The 24,751-nt window shown below is 59.3% G+C and overlaps 1 protein-coding gene and 3 long non-coding RNA genes across 4 annotated transcripts in view; 3 read left to right on the top strand and 1 right to left on the bottom strand.

Moving 5' to 3' along the window:
- Nucleotides 1-1,972: 1,972 nt before the first annotated feature.
- Nucleotides 1,973-5,448, top strand: LOC128079819 (uncharacterized). The gene is made up of 4 exons (XR_008206327.1): nucleotides 1,973-2,008; nucleotides 2,113-2,183; nucleotides 4,402-4,536; nucleotides 5,353-5,448. It is a non-coding gene; the product is annotated as an uncharacterized LOC128079819 (long non-coding RNA).
- Nucleotides 5,449-5,822: 374 nt separating this feature from the next.
- LOC128079818 (uncharacterized) lies at nucleotides 5,823-6,599 on the bottom strand. The gene is made up of 4 exons (XR_008206326.1): nucleotides 6,452-6,599; nucleotides 6,248-6,370; nucleotides 6,086-6,145; nucleotides 5,823-6,004 (listed from the first exon to the last, which is right to left on the bottom strand). It is a non-coding gene; the product is annotated as an uncharacterized LOC128079818 (long non-coding RNA).
- Nucleotides 6,600-6,759: 160 nt separating this feature from the next.
- The window catches only part of LOC128079817 (ATP-dependent DNA helicase Q4-like), a gene marked incomplete at its 3' end in the record, with an annotated part of 39,522 nt that continues 21,530 nt past the window's right edge, over nucleotides 6,760-24,751 (top strand). Inside the window, exons 1-10 of the mRNA XM_052681364.1 lie at nucleotides 6,760-7,808; nucleotides 8,384-8,483; nucleotides 8,589-8,715; nucleotides 11,820-11,954; nucleotides 12,033-12,173; nucleotides 12,246-12,338; nucleotides 12,411-12,547; nucleotides 13,534-13,806; nucleotides 14,734-14,916; nucleotides 17,709-17,853. Coding sequence (XP_052537324.1) covers nucleotides 6,766-7,808; nucleotides 8,384-8,483; nucleotides 8,589-8,715; nucleotides 11,820-11,954; nucleotides 12,033-12,173; nucleotides 12,246-12,338; nucleotides 12,411-12,547; nucleotides 13,534-13,806; nucleotides 14,734-14,916; nucleotides 17,709-17,853 — 2,377 coding nt within the window. The remainder of the gene's footprint in view (nucleotides 7,809-8,383; nucleotides 8,484-8,588; nucleotides 8,716-11,819; nucleotides 11,955-12,032; nucleotides 12,174-12,245; nucleotides 12,339-12,410; nucleotides 12,548-13,533; nucleotides 13,807-14,733; nucleotides 14,917-17,708; nucleotides 17,854-24,751) is intronic.
- On the top strand, nucleotides 18,260-23,896 carry LOC128079820 (uncharacterized). The gene is made up of 3 exons (XR_008206328.1): nucleotides 18,260-18,382; nucleotides 19,661-19,690; nucleotides 23,844-23,896. It is a non-coding gene; the product is annotated as an uncharacterized LOC128079820 (long non-coding RNA).

Below are 24,751 nucleotides of genomic sequence, written 5' to 3'. Positions count from 1 at the left end.
AAACGGAGGAAGCGGAAGCGGTTCTGAGGGTCCGAATCGAAGCGGAACGGAACCGAATCTGAACCCATGGAGCGGCTGTGCGAACTGCGGGCGATGCTGAAGGGCTGGGAGGTGGTTTTCGAACGGGAGAAACGGCCGGAGACCGGGAAAGGTGAGGGGGGGAACGGGGGGGGGGGGGTCTGAGGGGCCTCACAGGGCCTCTGGGGGGGGGGGGGGGCTCACAGGGCCTCTGGGGGGGTTCTGCCCCAACGGGCTTTTTTTGGGTGATGTTTGGGGTATTTCTGCCTCGAAATGACATCGTTTTGTGATCTTTGGGGTATTTCTGCCCCGAAATAGGGCTGTTCATGGTGCTTTCTGGGGTCTTTCTGCCCTAAGATGGCCTTTATTGGTGCTTATGGGGTCTTTCTGCCCCCAAAATGGACTTTTTTGCTGCTTTTGGGTTTTTCTGTGCAAAATTGGCCTTTTTTGGTGATTTTGGATTATTTCTGCCTCCAAGATGGGCCTTTCTTGGTGCTTTTTGGGGTCTTTCTGCCCCCAGATGGCCTTTATTGATGCTTATGGGGTGTTTCTGCCCCCAAAATGGCTTTTTTTGGTGCTTTTTGGGATATTTTTGCCCCAGAATTGCCTTTTTTTGTTCTTCTGGGGTATTTCTAATCCCAAAATGGGCATTTTTTTTGCTTTTTGGGGTGTTTCTGTCCCAGAAGGGTCTCTTCAAAGGCAGATGTACTCTAAAAGTGCCACATTTGAGGCTGTTATGCCCCCAAAATTGGCTTTTTTTTGGTGTTTTTTGTGGTATGTCTGCCCCAAATGGGTCTTTTTTGGTGCTTTTTGAGGTCTTTCTGCCCCCACATGGCCTTTATTGATGCTTATGGGGTCTTTCTGCCCCTAAAATGGCCTTTATTGATGCTTATGGGGTCTTTCTGCCCCCAAAAAGGCCTTTTTTGGTGCTTTTTGGGATATTTTTGCCCCAGAATTGCCTTTTTTTGTTCTTCTGGGGTATTTCTAATCCCCAAATGGGCATTTTTGGTGCTTGTTGGGGTGTTTCTGTCCTAGAAGGGTCTCTTCAAAGGCAGATGTACCCTAAAAGTGCCACATTTGAGGCTGTTATGCCCCCAAAATTGGCTTTTTTTGGGTGCTTTTTGGGGTATTTCTATCCCAAAATGGCCTTTTCTGGTGCTTTTTGGGGTCTTTCTGCCCCGAGATGGCTATTAATGGTGCTTTTTGGGGTATTTCTGACCCCAGGTGGGTCTTTTTGGGTGATTTTGGAGTATTTCTACCCCTAAAATGGCCTTTTTTGCTGCTTTTGGGGTTTTTCTATGCTAAATTGGCCTTTTTTGGTGATTGCTGGGATCTTTCTGCCCCCAAGATGGCCTTTTTTGCTGCTTATGGGGTATTTTTGTGCCAAAAGGGCTTCTTCAGGGACAGATGTACCCCAAAAGTGCCTTTTTTGGGGCTGTTCTGCCCCTAAAAGAGCCTTTTTTGGTGCTTTTTGGGGTATTTCTGCCTCAAAATGGCCTTTCTGAGGGCATTTCTGTCCCCTCAGGGCCCCTTTGGGGGCGTTTTGCTCAAAATATGGCCTTTATTGGTGCTTTTTGGCCTCTTTCTGCCCCCAGAGCTTCTCTTTAAGTGCAGATGTACCCCAAAAGTGCCTCTTTGGGGCCTGTTTTGCTCCCAAAAAGCCTTTTCTGGTGCTTGTGGGTGGGTTTCTATCCCTAAATTCCTTGCTTTCCATCCTAAAAGTGCCTCGTTTGGTGCCTCTCAGGGCATTTCCACCCCCAAAATGTCCTTTTTTGTGCTTTTGGGGGGCGTTTCTGCCCCATAAGTGCCTCTTCTGGCACCTTCCTGCCCCAGATTGGCCTTTCTTGGTGGTTTTTTGTGGCTGTTGTGCCATTTTTTCTGCAGTCCCACCCCCAAAATCGCCTCTTTTTCTGCCTTTCCACCCAAACGAACGCTCTGCTCTGTTTCCCCTCGCAGGCCGACGTGGCGGCGGCTTCAGAGGACACCAAACGTGAGCGTGGCGCTGCGGGGCCTCCTTATCCCTCATTCCCCTTAATTAATTACCTCCTAATCACCCAAATTAATTACCACGGCCCTGCCTTGCTCCTCTCGCAGGGCTGTACCGGGAGTACCGGGAGCTGAAGCAGCGCTCGGAGCTCACAGAGCAGAGCCCTGCGGCACAGCAGGTACCAACGCTGAGGGCTCACAAGGGGAAGGGCCGTCCCTGTGGCTACCTGCAGCCAGATCCTGCTGGCCCACCGCCCCCCCATGATGGCCCAAGGCCCCCCCTTGATGGCCCAAGGCCCCCCCTTGATGGCCCAAGGCCCCCCCTTGATGGCCCAAGGCCCCCCCTTGATGGCCCACGGCTCCGTTTGGTGGCCCAAGCCCCCCCCCCCTTGGTGGCCCAAGCCCCCCCCCCCCTTGGTGGCCCAAGCCCCCCCCCCTTGGTGGCCCAAGCCCCCCCCCCCTTTGGTGTCCCAAGCCCCCCCCTTTGGTGTCCCAAGCCCCCCCCTTGATGGCCCAAGCCCCCCCCCTTGGTGGCCCAAGCCCCCCCCCTTGGTGGCCCAAGCCCCCCCCCTTGGTGGCCCAAGCCCCCCCCCTTGGTGGCCCAAGGCCCCCCCTTTGATGGCCCAAGCCCCCCCCTTTGATGGCCCAGTGCCCCCCCTTTGGTGGCCCAAGCCCCCCCCTTGGTGGCCCAAGCCCCCCCCTTGGTGGCCCAAGCCCCCCCCTTGGTGGCCCAAGCCCCCCCCCTTGGTGGCCCAAGCCCCCCCTTTGATGGCCCAAGGCCCCCTTGGTGGCCCGTGACCAATTCTTGGTGGCCCTCCCTCACGGTGACCTGTGGCCCCTCTCCATGCTGGCGCTCGGTGGCCGACTCACGGCACCTTGTAGCCCCTCCATCATGGCGGCCTGCAGCCCAACTCGCGGTGGCCCGTGACCCAACTCAGTGCCCCCAGCTCTTGGTGGCCCACCCCCAACTTATGGAGGTCACCTCTCTTGGTGGCCCACCCCCAACTCTTGGTGGCCCCCATCATGGCAGCCCACCCCCAAATCATGGCCACCAACTCATGGCCACCCTTGGTTGCCCACTCCCAACTCACGCTGGCCATTTCCTGATTGCCCACCCCCATTTTGGCAGCCCTCATCCAAATCATGGCCAATTCTTGGTTGCCCACCCCCCAAATCATGGCCACCAACTCGTGGCCTCCTCTTGGTTGCCCACCCCCAACTCTTGGTTGCCCACCCCCAACTCTTGGTTGCCCACCCCCAACTCTTGGTGGCCCCATCATGGCAGCCCACCCCCCAAATCATGGCCACCAACTCACAGTGGCCACCTCTTGGTTGCCCACCCCCAACTCTTGGTGGCCACTTCTTGGTTTCCCACCCCCAATTCTTGGCAGCCAACTCTTGGTTGCCCACCCCCAACTCTTGGTTGCCCACCCCCAACTCTTGGTTGCCCACCCCCAACTCTTGGTTGCCCACCCCCAACTTTTGGTGGCCCCATCATGGCAGCCCACCCCCAAATCATGGCCACGACTCCTGGTTGCCCCCTCTTGGTTGCCCACCCCCAACTCATGGCCACCAACTCATGGCTGCCAACTCTTGGTTGCCCACTCCCAACTCTTGGTGGCCACTTCTTGGTGGCCCACCCCCAACTCTTGGTTGCCCACCCCCAGTTCTTGGTGGCCACTTCTTGGTTGCCCACCCCCAGTTCTTGGTGGCCACTTCTTGGTGGCCCACCCCTGACTCTTGGTGCCCCACCCCCACCTCTTGGTGGCCCACTCCCACCTCTTGGTGGCCCCCTCTTGGCAGCCCACCCTCAAATCATGGCCACCAACTCATGGCCACCTCTTGGTGGCCCACCCCCAACTCTTGGTGGCCCACCCCCAACTCTTGGTGGCCCACCCCCAACTCTTGGTGGCCCACCCCCAACTCTTGGTTGCCCACCCCCAACTCTTGGTTGCCCACCCCCAACTCTTGGTTGCCCACCCCCAACTCTTGGTGGCCCCATCATGGCAGCCCACCCCCAAATCATGGCCACAACTCCTGGTTGCCCCCTCTTGGTTGCCCACCCCCAACTCATGGCCACCAACTCATGGCTGCCAACTCTTGGTTGCCCACCCCCGACTCTTGGTTGCCCACCCCCGACTTTTGGTTGCCCACCCCCAACTCCTGGTTGCCCACCCCCACCTCTTGGTGGCCCCCTCTTGGCAGCCCACCCCCAAATCATGGCCATCAACTCATGGCTGCCTACTCTTGGTTGCCCACCCCCAGTTCTTGGTGGCCACTTCTTGGTGGCCCACCCCCGACTCTTGGTTGCCCACCCCCAACTCTTGGTTGCCCACCCCCCCGTCCTGCTGCCCCCCTTGCCGCCCTCCCCCTCCCCACGTTGTGTCCCCATCTCAGGACTCGGGCTGCTGGGGGTCGCACCTGAACCGGCAGCCGAAGCTCCCCGGGATGCGGCAGCAACCAGCAGCAGCAGCAGCATCGGCGCAGCTCTACGGGATGAGGCTGAAGGCCAACCTGGGCACGGCCATACAGGTGTGGGGCTGTGGGGTGGGCATGGCCCTATAGATGTGGGGCTGTGGGGTGGGCATGGCCCTATAGATGTGGGGCTCTGGGGTGGGCACAAGCCCTATAGATTTGAGGCTGTGGGGTGGGTGAAGCTCTACTAGTGTGGGGCTGTGGGGTGGGCGCAGCCCTATAGATGTGGGGCTGTGGGGTGGGCGCAGCCCTATAGATGTGGGGCTGTGGGGTGGGCATGGCCCTACAGATGTGGGGTGGGCGCAGCCCTATAGATGTGAGGCTGTGGTGTGGGCGCAGCCCTACAGGTGTGGGGCTGTGGGGTTGGGCACAACCCTACAGGTGTGGGGCTGTGGGGTGGGCGCAGCCCTACAGGTGTGGGGCTGTGGGGTGGGCGCAGCCCTACAGGTGTGGGGCTGTGGGGTTGGGCACAACCCTATAGGTATGGGGCTGTGGGGTGGGCATGGCCCTACAGATGTGGGGTGGGCGCAGCCCTATGGGTGTGGGGCTGTGGGGTGGGCATGGCCCTACTGGTGTGGGGCTGTGGGGTTGGGCATGTCCCTATAGATTTGGGGCTGTGGGTTGGGTGCAGCCCTACAGATGTGGGGCTGTGGGGTGTGCAGGGGAAGCTGTTCCTCCAGCAGAGGGACGCGTTGCTCCAGAAGCGTGGAGCCGGGGGGGGGGGGGGGGGGGGGGGGGGGGGCTGCGATTTACCCTTCAGGAAACCCCGCAGAGCCTGGCAGCTGTCGGACGGTTTGAGGTGAAACCGAGGCCTTTTGGGGCTGCGGAGGCTGACGCGGGGCATCGCCCCCGTTCCTCTCTGCCCGTCCTCAGGAGGAGGCGCCGTCGGCGGTGAAGAGGAGCCTGGACTGCAGGAGGAAAATCGCGGCTCCACGGCGCCGCGCCGCCTCCCCGAGCACCGATGGCGACGACGAATCGGCCCCAGGCCTCCCCGAATCGGCCCCAGGCCTCCCCGAATCGGCCCCAGGCCTCCCCTGCGCCCTGCGCCGCCTGGCCCCCGTCGTCCTGAATGCAGCCTCGAAGCCTCGACCGCAGGCGGATCGATTCCGGAAGCTGAAGGAAATGGTGGCGCGGAGATTGGGGTCGCTGGATCCAGGGTGGCTGCGGCGCTGCCAGGGGACGGAGGGATGTGGGGTGGGGAGGGATGGGTGCCAAGAGGGGCTGCGTGGGTGCTGGGAGGGGGGAATGGGGGCTGTGGGACCCCAAATGGGGGCGCTGGGACAGGAAGAGGGGATGAGACCTGGAGGGAGGGCAGCAGGAGGGGAAGAGGGGTCAAAAGGACCCCAAATGGGGGCGTCAGGATGGGAAGAGGGGTCAAAAGGACCCCAAATGGGGGCGTCAGGATGGGAGGAGGAGACAAGACCTGGAGTGAGGGGACCAGGGCCCAACATGGGGACGCCAGGATGGGGAGAGGGGACACTGGGACCTGAAATTGGGACACCTGGACACAAAGAGGGGACAAGACCTGGAGTGAGGACAGCAGGACAGGAAGAGGGGTCACCAGGACCCAAAATGGGGGCGTCAGGATGGGAAGAGGGGACAAGACCTGGAGTGAGGGGACCAGGACCCCAAATGGGGACGCCAGGATGGGAGGAGGGGACAAGACCTGGAGTGAGGGGACCAGGGCCCAAAATGGGGACGCTGAGACCCCAAATGGGGACACTGGGACCTGAAATTGGGACAGCAGGACAGGAAGAGGGGACAAGACTTGGAGTGAGGACAGCAGGACAGGAAGAGGAGTCGCCAGGACCCAAAATGGGGGCGTCAGGATGGGAAGAGGGGACACTGGGACCTGATATTGGGACACCTGGACACAAAGAGGGGACAAGACCTGGAGTGAGGACAGCAGGACAGGAAGAGGGGTCACCAGGACCCAAAATGGGGGCGTCAGGATGGGAAGAGGGGACAAGACCTGGAGTGAGGGGACCAGGACCCCAAATGGGGACGCCAGGATGGGAGGAGGGGACACTGAGACCCCAAATGGGGACACTGGGACCTGAAATTGGGGCACCTGGACGCAAAGAGGGGACAAGATCTGGAGTGAGGACAGCAGGACAGGAAGAGGGATCATTAGGACCCCAAATGGGGGCGTCAGGATGGGAAGAGGGGGCACTAGGACCTGAAATTGGGACACTGGGACCTGAAATTGGGACACCTGGACGCAAAGAGGGGACAGAACCTGGAGTGAGGGGACCAGGACCCCAAATGGGGACGCTGAGACCCCAAATGGGGACACTGGGACCTGAAACTGGGACATTGAGACCTGACAAGGGGACGAGACCTGGAGTGAGGACGGCAGGACAGGAGGAGGGGACACTGAGACTAAAATTGGGGACAGCAGGACCTGAAATGGGCGCAATGGGGCGCGAAGGGGGGACAAAACTTGGAGTGAAGGCGCAAAGACTTGAAGGAGAGGCACTGGGACCCAAAGTGGGGACAGCAGGACACGAAGAGGAGACGCAGGGACCTGTGATGGGGAGGCTGGGACTTGAAGAGGGGACGTGGGGACGGGAGGAGGGGACAGGAGCTGGGGTGAGGGCAGGGAGGTTGAAATGGGGGACGCTGGAATCTAAACTGGGGAAGCCAGAGCGTGAAGAGGGACCTGGAATGGGGACGCTGGAATGTGAAGAGGGGACGCTAAGGAGGGACCTGGGGACACCGGGAGGTGAAGAGGGGACACCGGGACCCGAAATGGGATCACGGAGACCCGGAAGGGGGACAGCGAGACGTGAAGAGTTGGGATGGGAACAGGGGGTGCTGGAAGTGGGGACAGCGGGACGCAAAAGGGTGGCAGCGAGGCGGAAGAGGGGGACATCAGGGCACGAAGAGGGGACAAAAGGACCCGGAACGGGGACAGCGGGACGCGAAAAGGGGACGCCAGGACGCGATGAAAAGGCAGCAGGGCCTGAAGAGGAGGCGGCGGCACCCACAGCGGCGTCTCGGGGTCGGAAAAGGGGAACACAGTGTGAAAGGAGGCCGTCGAGATGCGGAGAGGAGGCGGTGGGGCCGGAAGAAGAGATGCCAGGAGATGAGAAAGGGACAGCGGGACCCAAAGGTGATGCAGGACGGCGGCGCGGCCGCGTGCCGAAGGATGGAGCTGCAGCCAAGCCCAGAGCTGCCCGCAGGAAGAGGCCGGGCCCAGGGGATGGCGAAGAAGAACCCGCAGCTGCACCAAAGCTGAGGAGAAGGGCGCCGCCTCCATCCGAAAACCTTCTGGGTGACTTTGAGGAGGAGAAGCCCGGGGCGGTCGGCAAAGCGCTGCCTGCCAGGTGGGTGCCCTCCAAAACGGCTCCGTTTGCTGCTTCGGGCCCCAGGAATCACGCGGTAACGAGGGCAGATGAGCGCGGAGCCGTTCCTGCCCAGCTCTGTGCCGCTCTTCCTTTGCCCGTTCCCCACTTGTGGGATTTTCCTTCCTTCTGGAAGCTCTCCATGGGTTTTTCGCTCCGTTTCCTCCCACGTTTCCAGCTTTCCTGCGTTCCCCAAAGCGCCGCTTGCCTTCGGTCGGCCTTCAGGAACAAGAACGAAGTGGGGGATTTTCCCCGTGTGCTGCTCCGCAGCCATTCTCCCATCTGCAGAGCACAGAGCACAGCAAATCGTGTCGCTTCTCCCCGTGCCTCGTGCTCCGCCTGCTCTTTTCTAGCGTTCCCCCCCTTGCTGCCCCATTACAGAACCATAGGGGTTGGAAGGGGCCTGCAGAGATCATCCAGTCCAACCCCCCCCCCCCCCCAGCCGGTTCCCTACAGCAGCCCCATCGCAGGGGCTCCCGCTGTCGCGGTGCCCAAAGGACCTCTGGGGATTTGTGATGTTCCTGACCCCATCCTGACGGCTTCTTGGTTTCCCGCAGGGCTCCTCGGCGACCCCAGGGCAACTTTGTGAGGCTCAACCTGAAGAGCAGATCCCACGTGCGGGGCGCCGCGCTGCGGGGAAGGCAGCTCCGCAAGCAGGTAGGGGAGCGGGGCGGGCGGCCGGCGGCAACCCGGGGAGGAGGGGAGGAAAAGGGGCTGAAACAAGGCTGAAACAAGGCTGAAACGGCGTGAAATGGGCCGCAGGTGTGGAAGGAGAAGTGGCAGAAGAAGGCGGCGTGGTTCGGAGGCGGCGGAGCCGTGGATCGCAGCTCGGATGTTTGCTTCAAGTGCGGCGCGGCCGGGCACTGGGCAGCGCAGTGCAGGGGGCCAGGTGAGCGGCGCCGGGAGCTCAGCAGCTTCTGTCTCGTGGAATCACAGGGGTTGGAAGGGATCTCTAGAGATCATGGAGTCCAACCCCGAGCCAAAGCGGTTCCTACAGCACAGGTCGGCATCCAGGCGGGTCTTGAACGTCTCCAGAGCAGGAGACTCCAGCACCTCCCTGTGCCAGCGCTGCGTCACCTCAGAATCATAGATGAGCGAGGTTGGAAATGACCTGCAGGATCATCCAGTCCAACCCCCTCCCATTCCTATCAGTGCCACAAGCTGCTGAGCCTCATCTCGTAGCTCCTCATCCAGGTGCCTCTGGAGCACGGCCAGGGACGGCGACTCCACCACCCCCCTGGGCAGCCATTGCAGGGCCTGGCCGCCCTCTGAGAGAAACAGTTCTTCCTCATGTCCAACCTGAACCTCCTCTGGTACAACTTCTGGCCGTTTCCTCGGGTCCTACTGATTGCCTGGGAGGAGGGGCCAGACCCTTTTTCATCACAGCCTCCCTTCAGGCAGTTGTACAGTGCAATGAGGTCTCCCCAGGGGCTCCTCTTCTCCAGGCTGAACATTCCCAGCTCCTTCAGCCTCTCCTCATCAGCCCTGTGCTCCAGGCCCCTCACCATTTCGCTGCCCTCCTTTGAACACGTTCCAGGCCCTCAACGTCTTTCCTGCAGTGAGGAGCCCAAAACTGAACACAGCACTCGAGGTGCAGCCTCACCAGAGCTGAATACAGGGGGATGCTCACCTCCCTGCTCCTGCTGGCCATTTCTGATGCAGGCCAGGATGCCGTGGGCCCTCCTGGCCACCTGGGCACACTGTGGGCTCCTGCTCAGCCCAGCACCAACCAACACCCCCAGCTCCCTTTCCTCTTCACACTCATCCAACCACTCATCCCCCAGCCTGCAGCGCTGCATGGGGTTGTTGTGCCCAAAAGCAGGACCCGACGCTTGGCCTCGTTCAACCTCATCCCATTCACCTCGGCCCGGCCATCCAGCTGATCCAGATCCCTGTGCAGGGCCTCAGGCAGATCCACCCCACCTCCCGGCTTGGTGCCATCTGCACGCTCGCTCAGGGTGCCCTCAATGCCTTCATCTCAGTCATCAATGAAGACATGAAACAGGATGGGCCCAGCACCGACCCCCGGGGGACACCACTGGAAACAGCTCTGCAGCTGGACTTCGCTCCATTGACCACCATGGAGCACGGCCCTCAGCCAGCTCCTTATCCAGCAGAGGGTAAAACTGCCCCGGCCACGGGCAGCCAGTTTCTGCAGCAGGATACTGAGAGATGATGATAAGTTCTTGCTCACATTGCTGCAGAACTTCCTCTGCTGCAGCTCCTGTTTCCCTTTGCCCTGTCTCCACTCGCCGCTGAACAGAGCCTGGCCTCCCCACCACGGCCCCCACACCTCAGCTATTCATAAACCTGCATCAGGTCCCCTCTCGGCCTCCTTTTCTCCTCGTGCTCCTGTTGGAAACATCCAAACAATTTCCTAGGGCCGTTTCTTTGATAAAACAGATTTGATTTGCAGTTGCGGCGACGGCCTGCAAGCAGCAGAGCCCCGGGGACGCAGTGCTCCATCTTTGATCCCCCGTTGCCCAGCGTTGATCTCCTCCTCCCCCGGTTCCTCCTCTGCTGAGCACTGCAGCTTCAAACCCTGCCACGACCAACGGCACAACCACCAGGCAGGCACAAATCGTTGCCACCCAAACGTCTTAATTGCTTAATTGACTTCCAGCAATCGCTTCCTTAACAGACGTTTGGTCAGAACTTTTCGGATGTCAGTTTTGCAGCGTAAACACGGATGTGGCCTCCATCGTTCCATCACCTCCCTGGCATTCGTGCCCCTCGTTCTGCCTGTTGTGCTGGTCATCCACCTGTCCTTGCGTGGAGATAAGCCAGGAAGGAGGGTGCAGGGACGGAGGGGAGCATTTTGGAGCCTGCCTGCAGCATCCTAACATTGCCACAGAGTGGAACAGTTCTGCTCAACCCTGCAGTGCATTTCCTAGCTAAGAATGCTGCACCCACGTTGCTTAGAACGTTCCAAGCCTATTGCAGCTTTGTCAGAAGGTGTTTGTTAGCTCATTCGGTAACTGTTTCTAAAATATGTTACTAATATCTGTGTGGTGTTCTTACCGTCCGCATCAGCTGTCGAGCAATTCCTAAGGATGTGTCACAGCTTCGTTCTTTAGATCAGTTGCCCTTTTCAGTGTTCAGTGCAGAAACAACGCTTTCACTTTCCACACTCCGTTGGGTCCATCTGGGCACCACCACCATCGCCTGCTCCTTCTGGGTCCATCTGGTCACCACCATCTTGTGCTCCTTCTGGGTCCATCTGGGCACCACCATCATCTCCTGCTCCTTCTGGGTCCATCTGGTCACCACCATCTTGTGCTCCTTCTGGGTCCATCTGGGCACCACCACCATCGCCTGCTCCTTCTGGGTCCATCTGGTCACCACCACCTTGTGCTCCTTCTGGGTCCATCTGGTCACCACCATCTTGTGCTCCTTCTGGGTCCATCTGGGCACCACCATCTTGTGCTCCTTCTGGGTCCATGTGGTCACCACCATCATCTCCTGCTCCTTCTGGATCAATATGGTCACCACCATCTCCTGCTCCTTCTGGGTCCATCTGGGCACCACCATCTCCTGCTCCTTCTGGGTCCATCTGGGCACCACCATCATCTCCTGCTCCTTCTGGGTCCATGTGGTCACCACCACCTTGTGCTCCTTCTGGGTCCATGTGGTCACCACCACCTTGTGCTCCTTCTGGGTCCATCTGGGCACCACCATCTCCTGCTCCTTCTGGATCCATCTGGGCACCACCACCATCTCCTGCTCCTTCTGGGTCCATGTGGTCACCACCACCTTGTGCTCCTTCTGGGTCCATGTGGTCACCACCACCTTGTGCTCCTTCTGGGTCCTTATGGTCACCACAATCTCCTGCTCCTTCTGGGTCCATGTTTTCACCACCATCCTGTGCTCCTTCTGGGTCCATGTGATCACCACCACCTTGTGCTCCTTCCACCACCACCACCTCTTGCTCCTTCTGCATCCCCCTCCACCTCCTCCTCCTTAAGGTCCGTCTCCCTCTCCTCCTCCCTCCAGGCACGGCTGCCCACGCAGCTCCTCCAGCAGAACCCATCTGTCCCAGCGCTGAAGAAGAAGATGAGGATGAGGATCCCCTGCCTACGCTGGAAGAAGTGGCCCGCCGGACCAACACCATTTACCAGCAGCTCCCTGGTGAGACCCCCGGCCCCGGGAGCCCTCCCTGCTCCCCCACATCCCTCAGGCCGTGCTGATGGCCACCTCCATCCCCAGCATCCAGCAGTGACCAGGACGGAGCCGAGCTCACGGAGCCAACTCCATACCTGGACGTGCAGCGCCCGCCCTACGAGCCCCCCACACCTCCGGCCCCTGTGGAGCCCCTCTACAGCTTGGGGCCGGATGGGAAGCCACGAGGTGAGGCTGCAGCCACGTTTCCACCTCCAATCCCACGTCTCCCCACTCTTAACCCCTCCGTATTCTTCACAGAGACCCCCAGGGAGGTGCTGGACGCGCTCTCCGAGTTGGGCTACAGCTCCTTTCGGCCCGGCCAGGAGGTGGCCATCATGAGGATCCTCTCAGGTGCGTTTTTTTCCCGCTCCGTCCCCCTTGCCGCGTCCCCTCCGTTCCCCCAACCCTCGTCGCCGTCCGCAGGGCTCTCCACGTTGGTCGTGCTCCCCACGGGGATGGGGAAATCGCTGTGCTATCAGCTGCCTGCCTTCCTGTACCACAAACGCTCGCGGAGCATCGCGCTGGTGGTTTCCCCGTTGGTGTCGCTGATGGATGACCAGGTACCTCCGCACTTCCACCCCGCCGCGCCATCGCAACGGGAGGCAGCTCCGTTCTGAAGTGGGAGGAGTCCAACCCCAACCCCACCGCGGCCCCAAATAGAAGCGTAGAATCATTTGGGTTGGAGAAGACCTCCAGGATTGCCAAACCAACCCCACCATGGTCCTAAATAGAATCCACAGGGTTGGAGAAGTCCTCCAAGATCCCCAACCCCACCATGATCCTAAATGGAATCCTTAGGGTTGGAGAAGACCTCCAAAATCCCCAGCTCAACCCCACCATGACCCCATATGGAATCAGTAGGGTTGGAGAAGACCTCCAACATCCCCAGTCGAACCCCACCATGGTCCTAAATAGAATCCTTAGGGTTGGAGAAGACCTCCAAGATTCCCAACCCCACCATGGTCCTAAATAGAATCCTTAGGGTTGGAGAACACCTCCAACATCCCCAGCTCAACCCCACCATGATCCTAAATGGAATCCTTAGGGTTGGAGAAGACCTCCAACATCCCCAGCTCAACCCCACCATGATCCTAAATGGAATCCTTAGGGTTGGAGAAGACCTCCAAGTTCCCCAACCCCACCATGGTCCTAAATAGAATCCATAGGGTTGGAGAAGTCCTCCAAGATCCCCAACCCCACTGTGTTACTAAATAGAAAGACAGAATCCTTATGGTTGGAGAAGATCTCTGAGATCCCCAACTCACCATGACCCTAAATAGAATCCATAGGGTTGGAGAAGACCTCCAAGATCCCCATCTCAACCCTGCCATGACCCTAAATGTCATCAGTAGGCTTGGAGAAGACCTCCAAGATCCCCAATCCAACCCCGCCATCACCCTAAATAGAATCCTTCAGGTTGGACGAGTCCTCCCAGGTCCCCATCATCCCCGCCCCGCTCCCCATTTCCCAAACCCTTCCCAGCACAGCCCCCCCCCCCCCCCCCCCTCATGGAAAGCTCCCCCACATCCCATCATTCCCCTCGCAGGTCTCCGGCCTCCCCCCGTGCCTCCGCGCCGTCTGCGTTCACTCGCACCTGAGCCGCGCGCAGCGGGACGCGGCCCTGCGCCGCGTGCAGGAAGGCTCGGCTCAGGTGCTGCTGCTTTCCCCCGAAGCCCTGGTGGGCGCCGGCTCCTCGGGCTCCTGCTGCCTGCCCCCGGCCCACCAGCTGCCCCCCGTGGCCTTCGCCTGCATCGACGAGGCGCACTGCGTCTCCGAGTGGTCCCACAACTTCCGTCCCAGCTACCTGCGGCTCTGCAAGGTGCGTGAGGCCCTGCCGCGGGGGAGCAGCGTGGGGATGGTCCTCGCCTCCTCCTCCTCTTCTGTCTTCATCGGCTTCCTCCTCACTGTCTTTCTCCTCATCCTCCTCACCATCTTTTTCCTCCTTGTTGCCATCATCCTCCTCTTTTTCTCACCACCATCCTCATCCTCCTCCTCTTCTCACTGCCATCCTCATCCTCCTCCTCACCGCCATCCTCATCCTCCTCCTCTTCTCACCACCATCCTCATCCTCCTCCTCTTCTCACCACCATCCTCATCCTCCTCCTCACCGCCATCCTCATCCTCCTCCTCCTCTTCTCACTGCCATCCTCCTCCTCCTCTTCTCACCGCCATCCTCATCCTCCTCCTCTTCTCACCGCCATCCTCATCCTCCTCCTCCTCTTCTCACCGCCATCCTCCTCCTCTTCTCACTGCCATCCTCATCCTCCTCCTCTTCTCACCACCATCCTCATCCTCCTCCTCACCGCCATCCTCATCCTCCTCCTCCTCCTCTCGGTCTTCCTCCTTGCCTCCTCCTCCTCTCGGTCTTCCTCCTTGCCCTCCTCCTCCTCATCCTCCTCCTCCTCCTCTCGGTCTTCCTCCTTGCCTCCTCCTCCTCATCCTCCTCCTCCTCATCCTCCTCCTCATCCTCCTCCTCCTCATCCTCCTCCTCCTCCTCTCAGTCTTCCTCCTTGCCCTCCTCCTCCTCTCCTCGTCTCATCCTCCTTCTCTTCCTCTCTTTCTCCTCCTCCTCCCTCTCTACTCCTCCTCTCCCTCTCCTCCTCCTCTTGCCGTCTTCTTGCCATCACCCTCCTCCTCCTCTCGCCACCTTCCTGCTCTTCTTGTCCTCCCCCTCCTCCCATCTTCCTCTTCCTCATCCTCCTCTCGCTGCCGTCCCCCCCATCCCCGCTGTCCCATCCTCCCTCAGGTTCTCCGGGACCGTCTGGGCGTCCGCTGTTTCCTGGCTCTGACGGCCACAGCCACGGTGGCGACGGCGCGGGACGTGGCTGCGCAGCTGGGCATCCCGCAGCAGGACGGCATCGCCGTGCGCAGCGCCGCCGTGCCGCACAACCTGCGGCTCTCCGTGTCTGTGGAGCGGGACCGGGACCGGGTGGGGATGGGGGTGGGGTGGGGTGGGTAGGGATAAGGTGGGCATGGGGAACGGGGGAGGATGGGGTGGAAAATGGGGGGGGGATGGGGTGGGGATGGGATGGGGATGGGTGAGTGTGGGCTGGGGGATGGGGGTGGAAAATGGGGGGGGATGGGGTGGGGATGGGGTGGGGATGGAGAACAGGTAGAGATGGGGTGGGGGTGGAAAATGGGGGGGGATGGGGTGGGGATGGGGTGGGAATGGAGAACAGGTAGAGATGGGGTGGGGGTGGAAAATGGGGGGGGATGGGGTGGGGATGAAGAACAGGTAGAGATGGGGTGGGGGTGGAAAATTGGGGGGGGATGGGGTGGGGATGGGATGGGGATGGGGTTGGAATGGGTGAGTGTGAGGTGGGGGATGGGGGTGGAAAATGGGTGGGGATGGGGAACCGGGGGGGGATGGGGGTGGAGAACAGGTAGGGATGGGGTGGGGGTGGAAAATGGGTGGGGATGGCGATGGAATGGGGATGGGGATGGAGAACAGGTAGAGATGGGGTGGGGGTGGAAAATGGGGGGGGATGGGGTGGGGATGGGATGGGGATGGGTGAGTGTGGGATAGGGGATGGCGATGGAAAATGGGTGAGGATGGGATGGGGATGGGGATGGGATGGGGATGGGGTTGGAATGGGTGAGTGTGGGGTGGGGGATGGGGGTGGAAAATGGGTGGGGATGGCGATGGAATGGGGATGGGGATGGAGAACAGGTAGAGATGGGGTGGGGGTGGAAAATGGGGGGGGATGGGGTGGGGATGGGGTGGGGATGGGATGGGGATGGGTGAGTGTGGGATAGGGGATGGCGATGGAAAATGGGTGGGGATGGGATGGGGATGGGGATGGGATGGGGATGGGATTGGAATGGGTGAGTATGGGGTGGGGGATGGGGGTGGAAAATGGGTGGGGATGGGGAATGGGGGGGGGATGGGGGTGGAGAACAGGTAGGGATGGGGAATGGGTGGAAAATGGGTGGGGATGGAGTGGGAATGGGGAATGGGTGGGGATGGAATGGGGAGGAGGTGGGAATGGAGCAGGGGATGGGGGTGGAAAATGGGTAGGGATGGAGAATGGATGGGAATGGAGATGGGGGACGGGCAGGGATAAGGTGGGGGTGGGGAATGGGTGAGGATGGGTGGGGATGGGGGTGGAGAACAGGTAGAGATGGGGTGGGGATGGGGTAGGGATGGGGAATGGAGTGGGGTGGAGTGGGGAGCAGGTGAGGATGGAGAAAGGGATGGGGATGGAAAATGGGAAGGGATGGGGTGGGGATGGGATGGGGGATGGGGAATAGGTAGGGATGGGGATGGGGTGGGGGTGGGGATGGGGAATGGGGAGCAGGTAGGGATGAGGATGGGTGGGGATGGGGGTAGGAATGGGTGAGTATGGGGTAGGGGATGGGGGTGGAAAATGGGTGGGGATGGGAAACGGGTGGGGATGGGGGTGGAGAACGGGTAGGGATGGGGAATGGGTGGGGATGGGGTGGGGGATGGCTGGGACAGGATGGGATCACAGAATCGTAGGGGTTGGAAGGGACCTCTGGAAATCATCGAGTCCAACCTCCGCTGGGAGGGGGACCAGATGGGGTGGGGATGGGAAACAGGATGGGACCGAGATGGAGACAGGGAGCAGGTGGGGACAGGATGGGAGTGGGGAGGGAGACTGGGTGTGGATGCGACAGGGATGGGGAGTGAGTGGAGACTGGGATGGGGAATGGGAAAGGTGGGATGGGGATGATGGGGACAGCGGGGATGGGCACCAGGTAAGGAGGGGATGGGAATGGAGATGGGGACCAGATAGGGATGGGCTGGGATAGGAATGGGGACCAGGTAGGGACAGGATGGGGATGGGGTGCAGGCGGGGACCAGGTGGGAGTAGGGACAGAGATGGGGTGCGGATGGGAAGAGAGACCAGGTAGGGATGGGATGGGGACCGGGTGGGGATGGGAACGGGGATGAGATGGGGACAGGGAAGGCATGTGGATGTATGGGGACAGGGACGGGGTGTGGACTGGGAATGGGGTAGGGACTGGGGAAGGGTAGAGACGGGACGGGGTGGGAACTGGGACAGGGATGGAGTAGGGACTGGGGACAGGCTGTGGATGGGGACAAGGATGGGATTGGGACCAGGGTGGGACTGCGACAGGGATGGGGTGTGGATGGGACTGGATAGGGAGAGGAGTGGAGTGTGGACAGGGACACACAGACACTGGGACGAGGGGGAACCAGGGGAGAACAGAGACCAGGGAGGGACAGGGACAGAGTGTGGAGAGGAAGGGGGATTGGTGGGGGTGGGGATTGGGGTCAGGACGGGATGTGGGCTGAGTGGGGATGGGACGGCGACTAGATTGCGATGGGGATGGATGTGGGGACCAGGAAGGGACGAGGATGGATCTGAGCACCAGAATGGCCGTTGGGAAGGGATGGAGTTGCAGCTGGGATTGGCACAGGGACCGGAGAAGGACGGGGACCAGGTGGGGACGGTGACATCTCTGGGTTCTGGTGTTGGGATCGGGTAGAGAGGGGGACAGCAGTGATTAGGGGTGAGAATTGGGGCTGATCCTACAGCAGATCCTACAAACCTCCCCTCCAAAATCCCACTCTGGTGTGGTGGGAAGGCACAGCCCCATCTTCGTGCCATCGGGTCCCACGCGGAGACCCCCAGAGCGCGCGGATCGACGCCGGGGCTCCGTGCTCAGAGCCCAGGCTGCTTGGGCTGTGTTTTGTAATTAGCTCCTCACCTCGGTGCCCTCATTACCCCGCAGGCTCTCGTTGACCTGCTGCGCAGCGAGCGCTACGCCGCGCTCCAATCCATCATCGTGTACTGCACGCGTCGGGAGGACACGGCCCGCGTCGCCGCGCTGCTCCGCACCTGTCTGCAGGACGAGCTGCTCAGCAGCGCCACGCCAGGTACGGAGCAGGCCTGCAGCAACAGCCGAGCGCCCTGCTGCCCAGGAAGGCCAACGGTGGCCAAGAGGCTCCCTGTGAGTCTCTATGGTGTGTTTTGGTGGCCAAGAAGGCCAGTGGTGGCCAACAGGTTGGCTGTGAGTCTGTATGGTGTGTTTTGGTGCCCAAGAAGGCCAGTGGTGGCCAAGAGGTTGGCTGTGAGTCCTCAAGAAGCCCAATGGTGGCCAACAATGTGCCCAGGAAGGCCAACGGTGGACAGGAGGTTCCCTGTGAGTCTCTATGGTGTGTTTTGGTGGCCAAGAAGGTCAAAGGTGGCCAACAGGTTGGCTGTGAGTCCCCCAGAAGCTCAATGATGGCCAACAATGTGCCCAGGTGGCCAAGAAGGCCAACGGTGTCCAAGAGGTTGGCTGTCAGTCAGTAGTGTCCATTCCCAGACCCCAAGAAGGCCAACTGTGGCCAACAGTGTTCCCTGGTGGCCAAGAAGTCCAATATTGGCCAAGAGGTTCCCTGTGAGTCTCTATGGTGTGTTTTGGTGGCCAGTAGTGGCCAGGAGTTTCACTGAGTCTCTATGGTGTGTTTTGGTGGCCAAGAAGGCCAACGGTGGCCAACAGGTTGGCTGTGAGTCCCCAAGAAGCCCAATGGTGGCCAACAGTGTTCCCTGGTGGCCAAGAAGTCCAGTATTGGCCAAGAGGCTCCCTGTGAGTCTCTATGGTGTGTTTTGGTGGCCAAGATGACCAACGGTGTCCAAGAGGTTGGCTGTCAGTCAGTAGTGTCCCTTCCCAGACCCCAAGAAGACCAATGGTGGCCAACAGTGTTCCCTGGTGGCCAAGAGGTTCCCTGTGAGTCTCTACGGTGTGTTGTGGTGGCCAAGAAGGCCAACGGTGTCCAAGAGGTTCCCAGTGAGCCACTGGTCTCCCTTCCCTCTCCCTAAGAAGGCCAACAGTGAACCCAGGTGGCCAAGAGGCTCCCTGTGAGTCTCTATGATGTGTTTTGATGGCCAAGATGGCTGGCAGTGGCCAAGTGTTTGTGAGTCAGTAGTGTCCCTTCTCAATCTCTAAGAAGGACGATGGTGGCCAACAGTGTTCCCTGGTGGCCAAGAAGTCCAATATTGGCCAAGAGGTTCCCTGTGAGTCTCTATGGTGTGTTTTGGTGCCCAGGAAGGCCAACAGTGGCCAAGAGGCTCCCTGTGAGTCTCTATTGAGTGTTTTGGTGGCCAAGAAGGCCAACGGTGGCCAAGAGGTTGGCTGTGAGTCAGTAGTGTCCCTTCCCAGACCCCAAGAAGACCAACGGTGGCCAACAATGTTCCCTGGTGGCCAAGAAGGCCAACAGTGGCCAAGAGGTTCCCTGTGAGTCTCCATGGTGTGTTTTGGTGGACAAGAAGGCCAAGGGTGGCCAACAGGTTGGCTGTGAGTCCCCCAGAAGCCCAATGGTGGCCAACAATGTGCCCAGGTGGCCAAGAAGACCAATGGTGTCCAAGAGGTTGGCTGTGAGTCAGTAGTGTCCCTTCTCAGTCCCCAAGAAGACCAACGGTGGCCAACAGTGTTCCCTGGTGGCCAAGAGGTTCTGTGCGAGTCTCTATGGTGTGTTTTGGTGGCCAAGAAGGCCAACGGTGGCCAACAGGTTGGCTGTGAGTCCCCAAGAAGCCCAATGGTGGCCAACAATGTGCCCAGGTGGCCAAGAAGGCCAACAGTGGCCAAGAGGTTCCCTGTGAATCTCTATTGAGTGTTTTGGTGGCCAAAAAGGCCAGTGGTGGCCGACAGGTTGGCTGTGAGTCCCCAAGAAGCCCAATGGTGGCCAACAATGTGCCCAGGTGGCCAAGAAGGCCAACGGTGGCCAAGAGGTTTGCTGTCAGTCAGTAGTGTCCCTTCCCAGTCCTCAAGGAGGCCAGTGATGGCCAACAGTGAACCCAGGTGGCCAAGAAGGCCAACGGTGGCCAAGAGATTGGCTGTGAGTCAGTAGTGTCCCTTCCCAGACCCCAAAAAGGCCAATGGTGGCCAATAATGTGCCCAGGCGGTCAAGAAGGCCAACGGTGGCCAAGAGGTTGGCTGTCAGTCAGTAGTGTCCCCTCTCAGTCCCCAAGAAGACCAATGGTGGCCAACAGTGTTCCCTGGTGGCCAAGAGGTTCCCTGTGAGTCTCCATGGTGTGTTTTGGTGGCCAAGAAGGCCAGTGGTGGCCAACAGGTTGGCTGTGAGTCCCCAAGAAGCCCAATGGTGGCCAACAATGTGCCCAGGTGGCCAAGAAGGCCAACGGTGGCCAAGAGGTTGGCTGTCAGTCAGTAGTGTCCATTCCCAGTCCTCAAGGAGGCCAGTGATGGCCAACAGTGAACCCAGGTGGCCAAGAAGGCCAACGGTGGCCAAGAGGTTGGCTGTGAGTCCCCAAGAAGCCCAATGGTGGCCAACAATGTGCCCAGGTGGCCAAGAAGACCAACGGTGGCCAAGAGGTTGGCTGTGAGTCAGTAGTGTCCCTTCCCAGACCCCAAGAAGACCAACGGTGGCCAACAGTGTTCCCTGGTGGCCAAGAAGTCCAATATTGGCCAAGAGGTTCCCTGTGAGTCTCTATGGTGTGTTTTGGTGGCCAGTAGTGGCCAGGAGTTTCACTGAGTCTCTATGGTGTGTTTTGGTGGCCAAGAAGGCCAACGGTGGCCAAGAGGTTGGCTGTGAGTCCTCAAGAAGCCCAGTGGTGGCCAACAATGTGCCCAGGTGGCCAAGAAGGCCAACAGTGGCCAAGAGGCTCCCTGTGAATTTCTATTGAATGTTTTGGTGGCCAAGAAGGCCAACGGTGGCCTAGAGGTTGGCTGTCAGTCAGTAGTGTCAATTCCCAGACCCCAAGAAGGCCAACGGTGGCCAAGAGGCTCCCTGTGAATCTCTATTGAGTGTTTTGGTGGCCAAGAAGGCCAGTGGTGGCCAACAGGTTGGCTGTGAGTCCCCCAGAAGCCCAGTGGTGGCCAACAGTGTGCCCAGGTGGCCAAGAAGTCCAATATTGGCCAAGAGGTTCCCTGTGAGTCTCTATTGAGTGTTTTGGTGGCCAAGAAGGCCTACGGTGGCCAAGAGGTTGGCTGTCAGTCAGTAGTGTCCCTTCCCAGATCCCAAGAAGGCCAACGGTGGCCAACAGTGTTCCCTGGCGGCCAAGAGGTTCCCTCTGAGTCTCTATGGTGTGTTTTTGTGGCCAACAGGTTGGCTGTCACTCAGTAGTGTCCCTTCCCAGACCCCAAGAAGCCCAATGGTGGCCAACAGTGTTCCCTGGTGGCCAGGAGGTTCCCTGTGAGTCTCTATGGTGTGTTTTGGTGGCCAAGAAGGCCAACGGTGGCCAACAGGTTGGCTGTGAGTCCCCAAGAAGCCCAATGGTGGCCAACAATGTGCCCAGGTGGCCAAGAAGGCCAACGGTGTCCAAGAGGTTCCCAGTGAGCCACTGGTCTCCCTTCCCTCTCCCTAAGAAGGCCAACAGTGAACCCAGGTGGCCAAGAGGCTCCCTGTGAGTCTCTATGGTGTGTTTTGATGGCCAAGATGGCTGGCAGTGGCCAAGTGTTTGTGAGTCAGTAGTGTCCCTTCTCACTCTCTAAGAAGGACGATGGTGGCCAACAGTGTTCCCTGGTGGCCAAGAAGTCCAATATTGGCCAAGAGGTTCCCTGTGAGTCTCTATGGTGTGTTTTGGTGGCCAGGAAGGCCAACAGTGGCCAAGAGGCTCCCTGTGAGTCTCTATTGAGTGTTTTGGTGGCCAAGAAGGCCAACGGTGTCCAAGAGGTTGGCTGTGAGTCAGTTGTGTCCCTTCCCAGACCCCAAGAAGACCAACGGTGGCCAACAGTGTTCCCTGGTGGCCAAGAAGGCCAACAGTGGCCAAGAGGTTCCCTGTGAGTCTCCATGGTGTGTTTTGGTGGACAAGAAGGCCAAGAGTGGCCAACAGGTTGGCTGTGAGTCCCCAAGAAGCCCAATGGTGGCCAACAATGTGCCCAGGTGGCCAAGAAGGCCAACAGTGGCCAAGAGGTTCCCTGTGAGTCTCTATGGTGTGTTTTGGTGGCCAAGAAGGCCAACAGTGGCCAAGAGGTTCCCTGTGTCTCCATGGTGTGTTTTGGTGGCCAAGAAGGCCAACGGTGGCCAACAGGTTGGCTGTGAGTCCTCAAGAAGCCCAATGGTGGCCAACAATGTGCCCAGGTGGCCAAGAAGGCCAACGGTGTTTAAGAGGTTTGCTGTCAGTCAGTAGTGTCCCTTCCCAGACCCCAAGAAGACCAACGGTGGCCAACAGTGTTCCCTGGTGGCCAAGAGGTTCCCTGTGAGTCTCTATGGTGTGTTTTGGTGGGCAAGAAGGCCAAGGGTGGCCAACAGGTTGGCTGTGAGGCCTCAAGAAGCCCAATGGTGGCCAACAATGTGCCCAGGTGGCCAGGAAGTCCAGTATTGGCCAAGAGGCTCCCTGTGAATTTCTATTGAATGTTTTGGTGGCCAAGAAGGCCAACGGTGGCCTAGAGGTTGGCTGTCACTCAGTAGTGTCAATTCCCAGACCCCAAGAAGCCCAATGGTGGCCAACAATGTTCCCAGGCGGTCAAGAAGGCCAACAGTGGCCAAGAGGTTCCCTGTGAGTCTCTATGGTGTGTTTTGGTGCCAAAAAAGGACCAATGGTGGCCCAGAGGTTGGCTGTGAGTCAGTAGTGTCCCTTCCCAGACCCCAAGAAGGCCAACGGTGGCCAACAGTGTTCCCTGGTGGCCAAGAGGTTCACTGTGAGTCTCTATTGTGTGTTTTGGTGGCTAAGAAGGCCAACGGTGGCCAAGAGGTTGGCTGTGAGTCCCCAAGAAGCCCAATGGTGTCCAACAATGTGCCCAGGTGGCCAAGAAGACCAACAGTGGCCAAGAGGTTGGCTGTCAGTCAGTAGTGTCCATTCCCAGACCCCAAAAAGGCCAATGGTGGCCAGCAGTGTTCCCTGGTGGCCAAGAAGGCCAACGGTGGCCAAGAGGTTCCCTGTGAGTCTCCATGGTGTGTTTTGGTGGCCAGTAGTGACCAGGAGTTTCACTGAGTCTCTATGGTGTGTTTTGGTGGCCAAGAAGGCCAACAGTGGCCAAGAGGTTGGCTGTCAGTCAGTAGTGTCCCTTCCCAGACCCCAAGAAAGCCAGTGGTGGCCAACAGTGTTCCCTGGTGGCCAAGAGGTTCCCTGTGAGTCTCTACGGTGTGTTTTGGTGGCCAAGAAGGCCAACGGTGGCCAACAGGTTGGCTGTGAGTCCCCAAGAAGCCCAATGGTGGCCAACAATGTGCCCAGGTGGCCAAGAAGGCCAACAGTGGCCAAGAGGTTTGCTGTCAGTCAGTAGTGTCCCTTCCCAAACCCCAAGAAGGCCAACGGTGGCCAACAGGTTGGCTGTGAGTCCCCCAGAAGCCCAGTGGTGGCCAACAATGTGCCCAGGTGGCCAAGAAGTTCAATATTGGCCAAGAGGTTCCCTGTGAGTCTCTATGGTGTGTTTTGGTGGCCAGGAAGGCCAATGGTGGCCAAGAGGTTCCCTGTGAGTCCTCAAGAAGCCCAATGGTGGCCAACAATTTGCCCAGGTGGCCAAGAAGGCCAACAGTGGCCAAGAGGTTCCCTGTGAGTCTCTATTGAGTGTTTTGGTGGCCAAGAAGGCCAACGGTGGCCAACAGGTTGGCTGTGAGTCCCCAAGAAGCCCAATGGTGGCCAACAGTGTGCCCAGGTGGCCAAGAAGGCCAACGGTGTTCAAGAGGTTGGCTGTCAGTCAGTAGTGTCCCTTCTCAGTCCCCAAGAAGGCCAATGGTGGCCAACAGTGTTCCCTGGTGGCCAAGAAGTCCAGTATTGGCCAAGAGGCTCCCTGTGAGTCTCTATTGAGTGTTTTGGTGGCCAAGAAGGTCAAAGGTGGCCAACAGGTTGGCTGTGAGTCCCCCAGAAGCCCAATGGTGGCCAACAATGTGCCCAGGTGGCCAAGAAGTCCAATATTGGCCAAGAGGTTCCCTGTGAGTCTCCATGGTGTGTTCTGGTGGCCAGGAAGGCCAATGGTGTCTAAGAGGTTCCCAGTGAGCCACTGGTCTCCCTTCCCTCTCCCTAAGAAGGCCAACATTGAACCCAGGTGGCCAAGAGGTTCCCTGTGAGTCTCTATTGAGTGTTTTGGTGGCCAAAAAGGCCAATGGTGGCCAACAGGTTGGCTGTGAGTCCCCCAGAAGCCCAGTGGTGGCCAACAGTGTGCCCAGGTGGCCAAGAAGTCCAATATTGGCCAAGAGGTTCTGTGTGAGTCTCCATGGTGTGTTCTGGTGGCCAAGAAGGCCAACGGTGGCCAAGAGGTTGGCTGTGAGTCCCCAAGAAGCCCAATGGTGGCCAACAATGTGCCCAGGTGGCCAAGAAGGCCAACGGTGGCCAAGAGGTTGGCTGTGAGTCCCCCAGAAGCTCAATGATGGCCAACAATGTGCCCAGGTGGCCAAGAAGGCCAACAGTGGCCAAGAGGTTCCCTGTGAGTCTCTATTGAGTGTTTTGGTGCCAAAAAAGGACCAATGGTGGCCCAGAGGTTGGCTGTCAGTCAGAAGTGTCCCTTCTCAGTCCCCATGAAGGCCAACAGTGGCCAACAGTGAACCAAGGTGGCCAAGAGGCTCTCTGTGAGTCTCTACAGTGTGTTTTGGTGGCCAAAAAGGCCAATGGTGGCCGACAGGTTGGCTGTGAGTCCCCCAGAAGCCCAATGGTGGCCAACAATGTGCCCAGGTGGCCAAGAAGTCCAATATTGGCCAAGAGGTTCCCTGTGAGTCTCCATGTTGTGTTCTGGTGGCCAGGAAGGGCAACGGTGTCCAAGAGGCTCCCAGTGAGCCACTGGTCTCCCTTCCCTCTCCCTAAGAAGGCCGACATTGAACCCAGGTGGCCAAGAGGCTCCCTGTGAGTCTCTATTGAGTGTTTTGGTGGCCAAGAAGGCCAACAGTGGCCAAGAGGCTC

This window comes from Tympanuchus pallidicinctus, unplaced genomic scaffold (genome assembly GCF_026119805.1).
Source record: "Tympanuchus pallidicinctus isolate F22 unplaced genomic scaffold, pur_lepc_1.0 scaffold197, whole genome shotgun sequence".
In the NCBI taxonomy this organism is placed as follows: domain Eukaryota; kingdom Metazoa; phylum Chordata; class Aves; order Galliformes; family Phasianidae; genus Tympanuchus; species Tympanuchus pallidicinctus.
The sequence above is the reverse complement of the archived record's forward strand: the minus strand, read 5'-3'. Positions and strand labels throughout refer to the sequence as shown.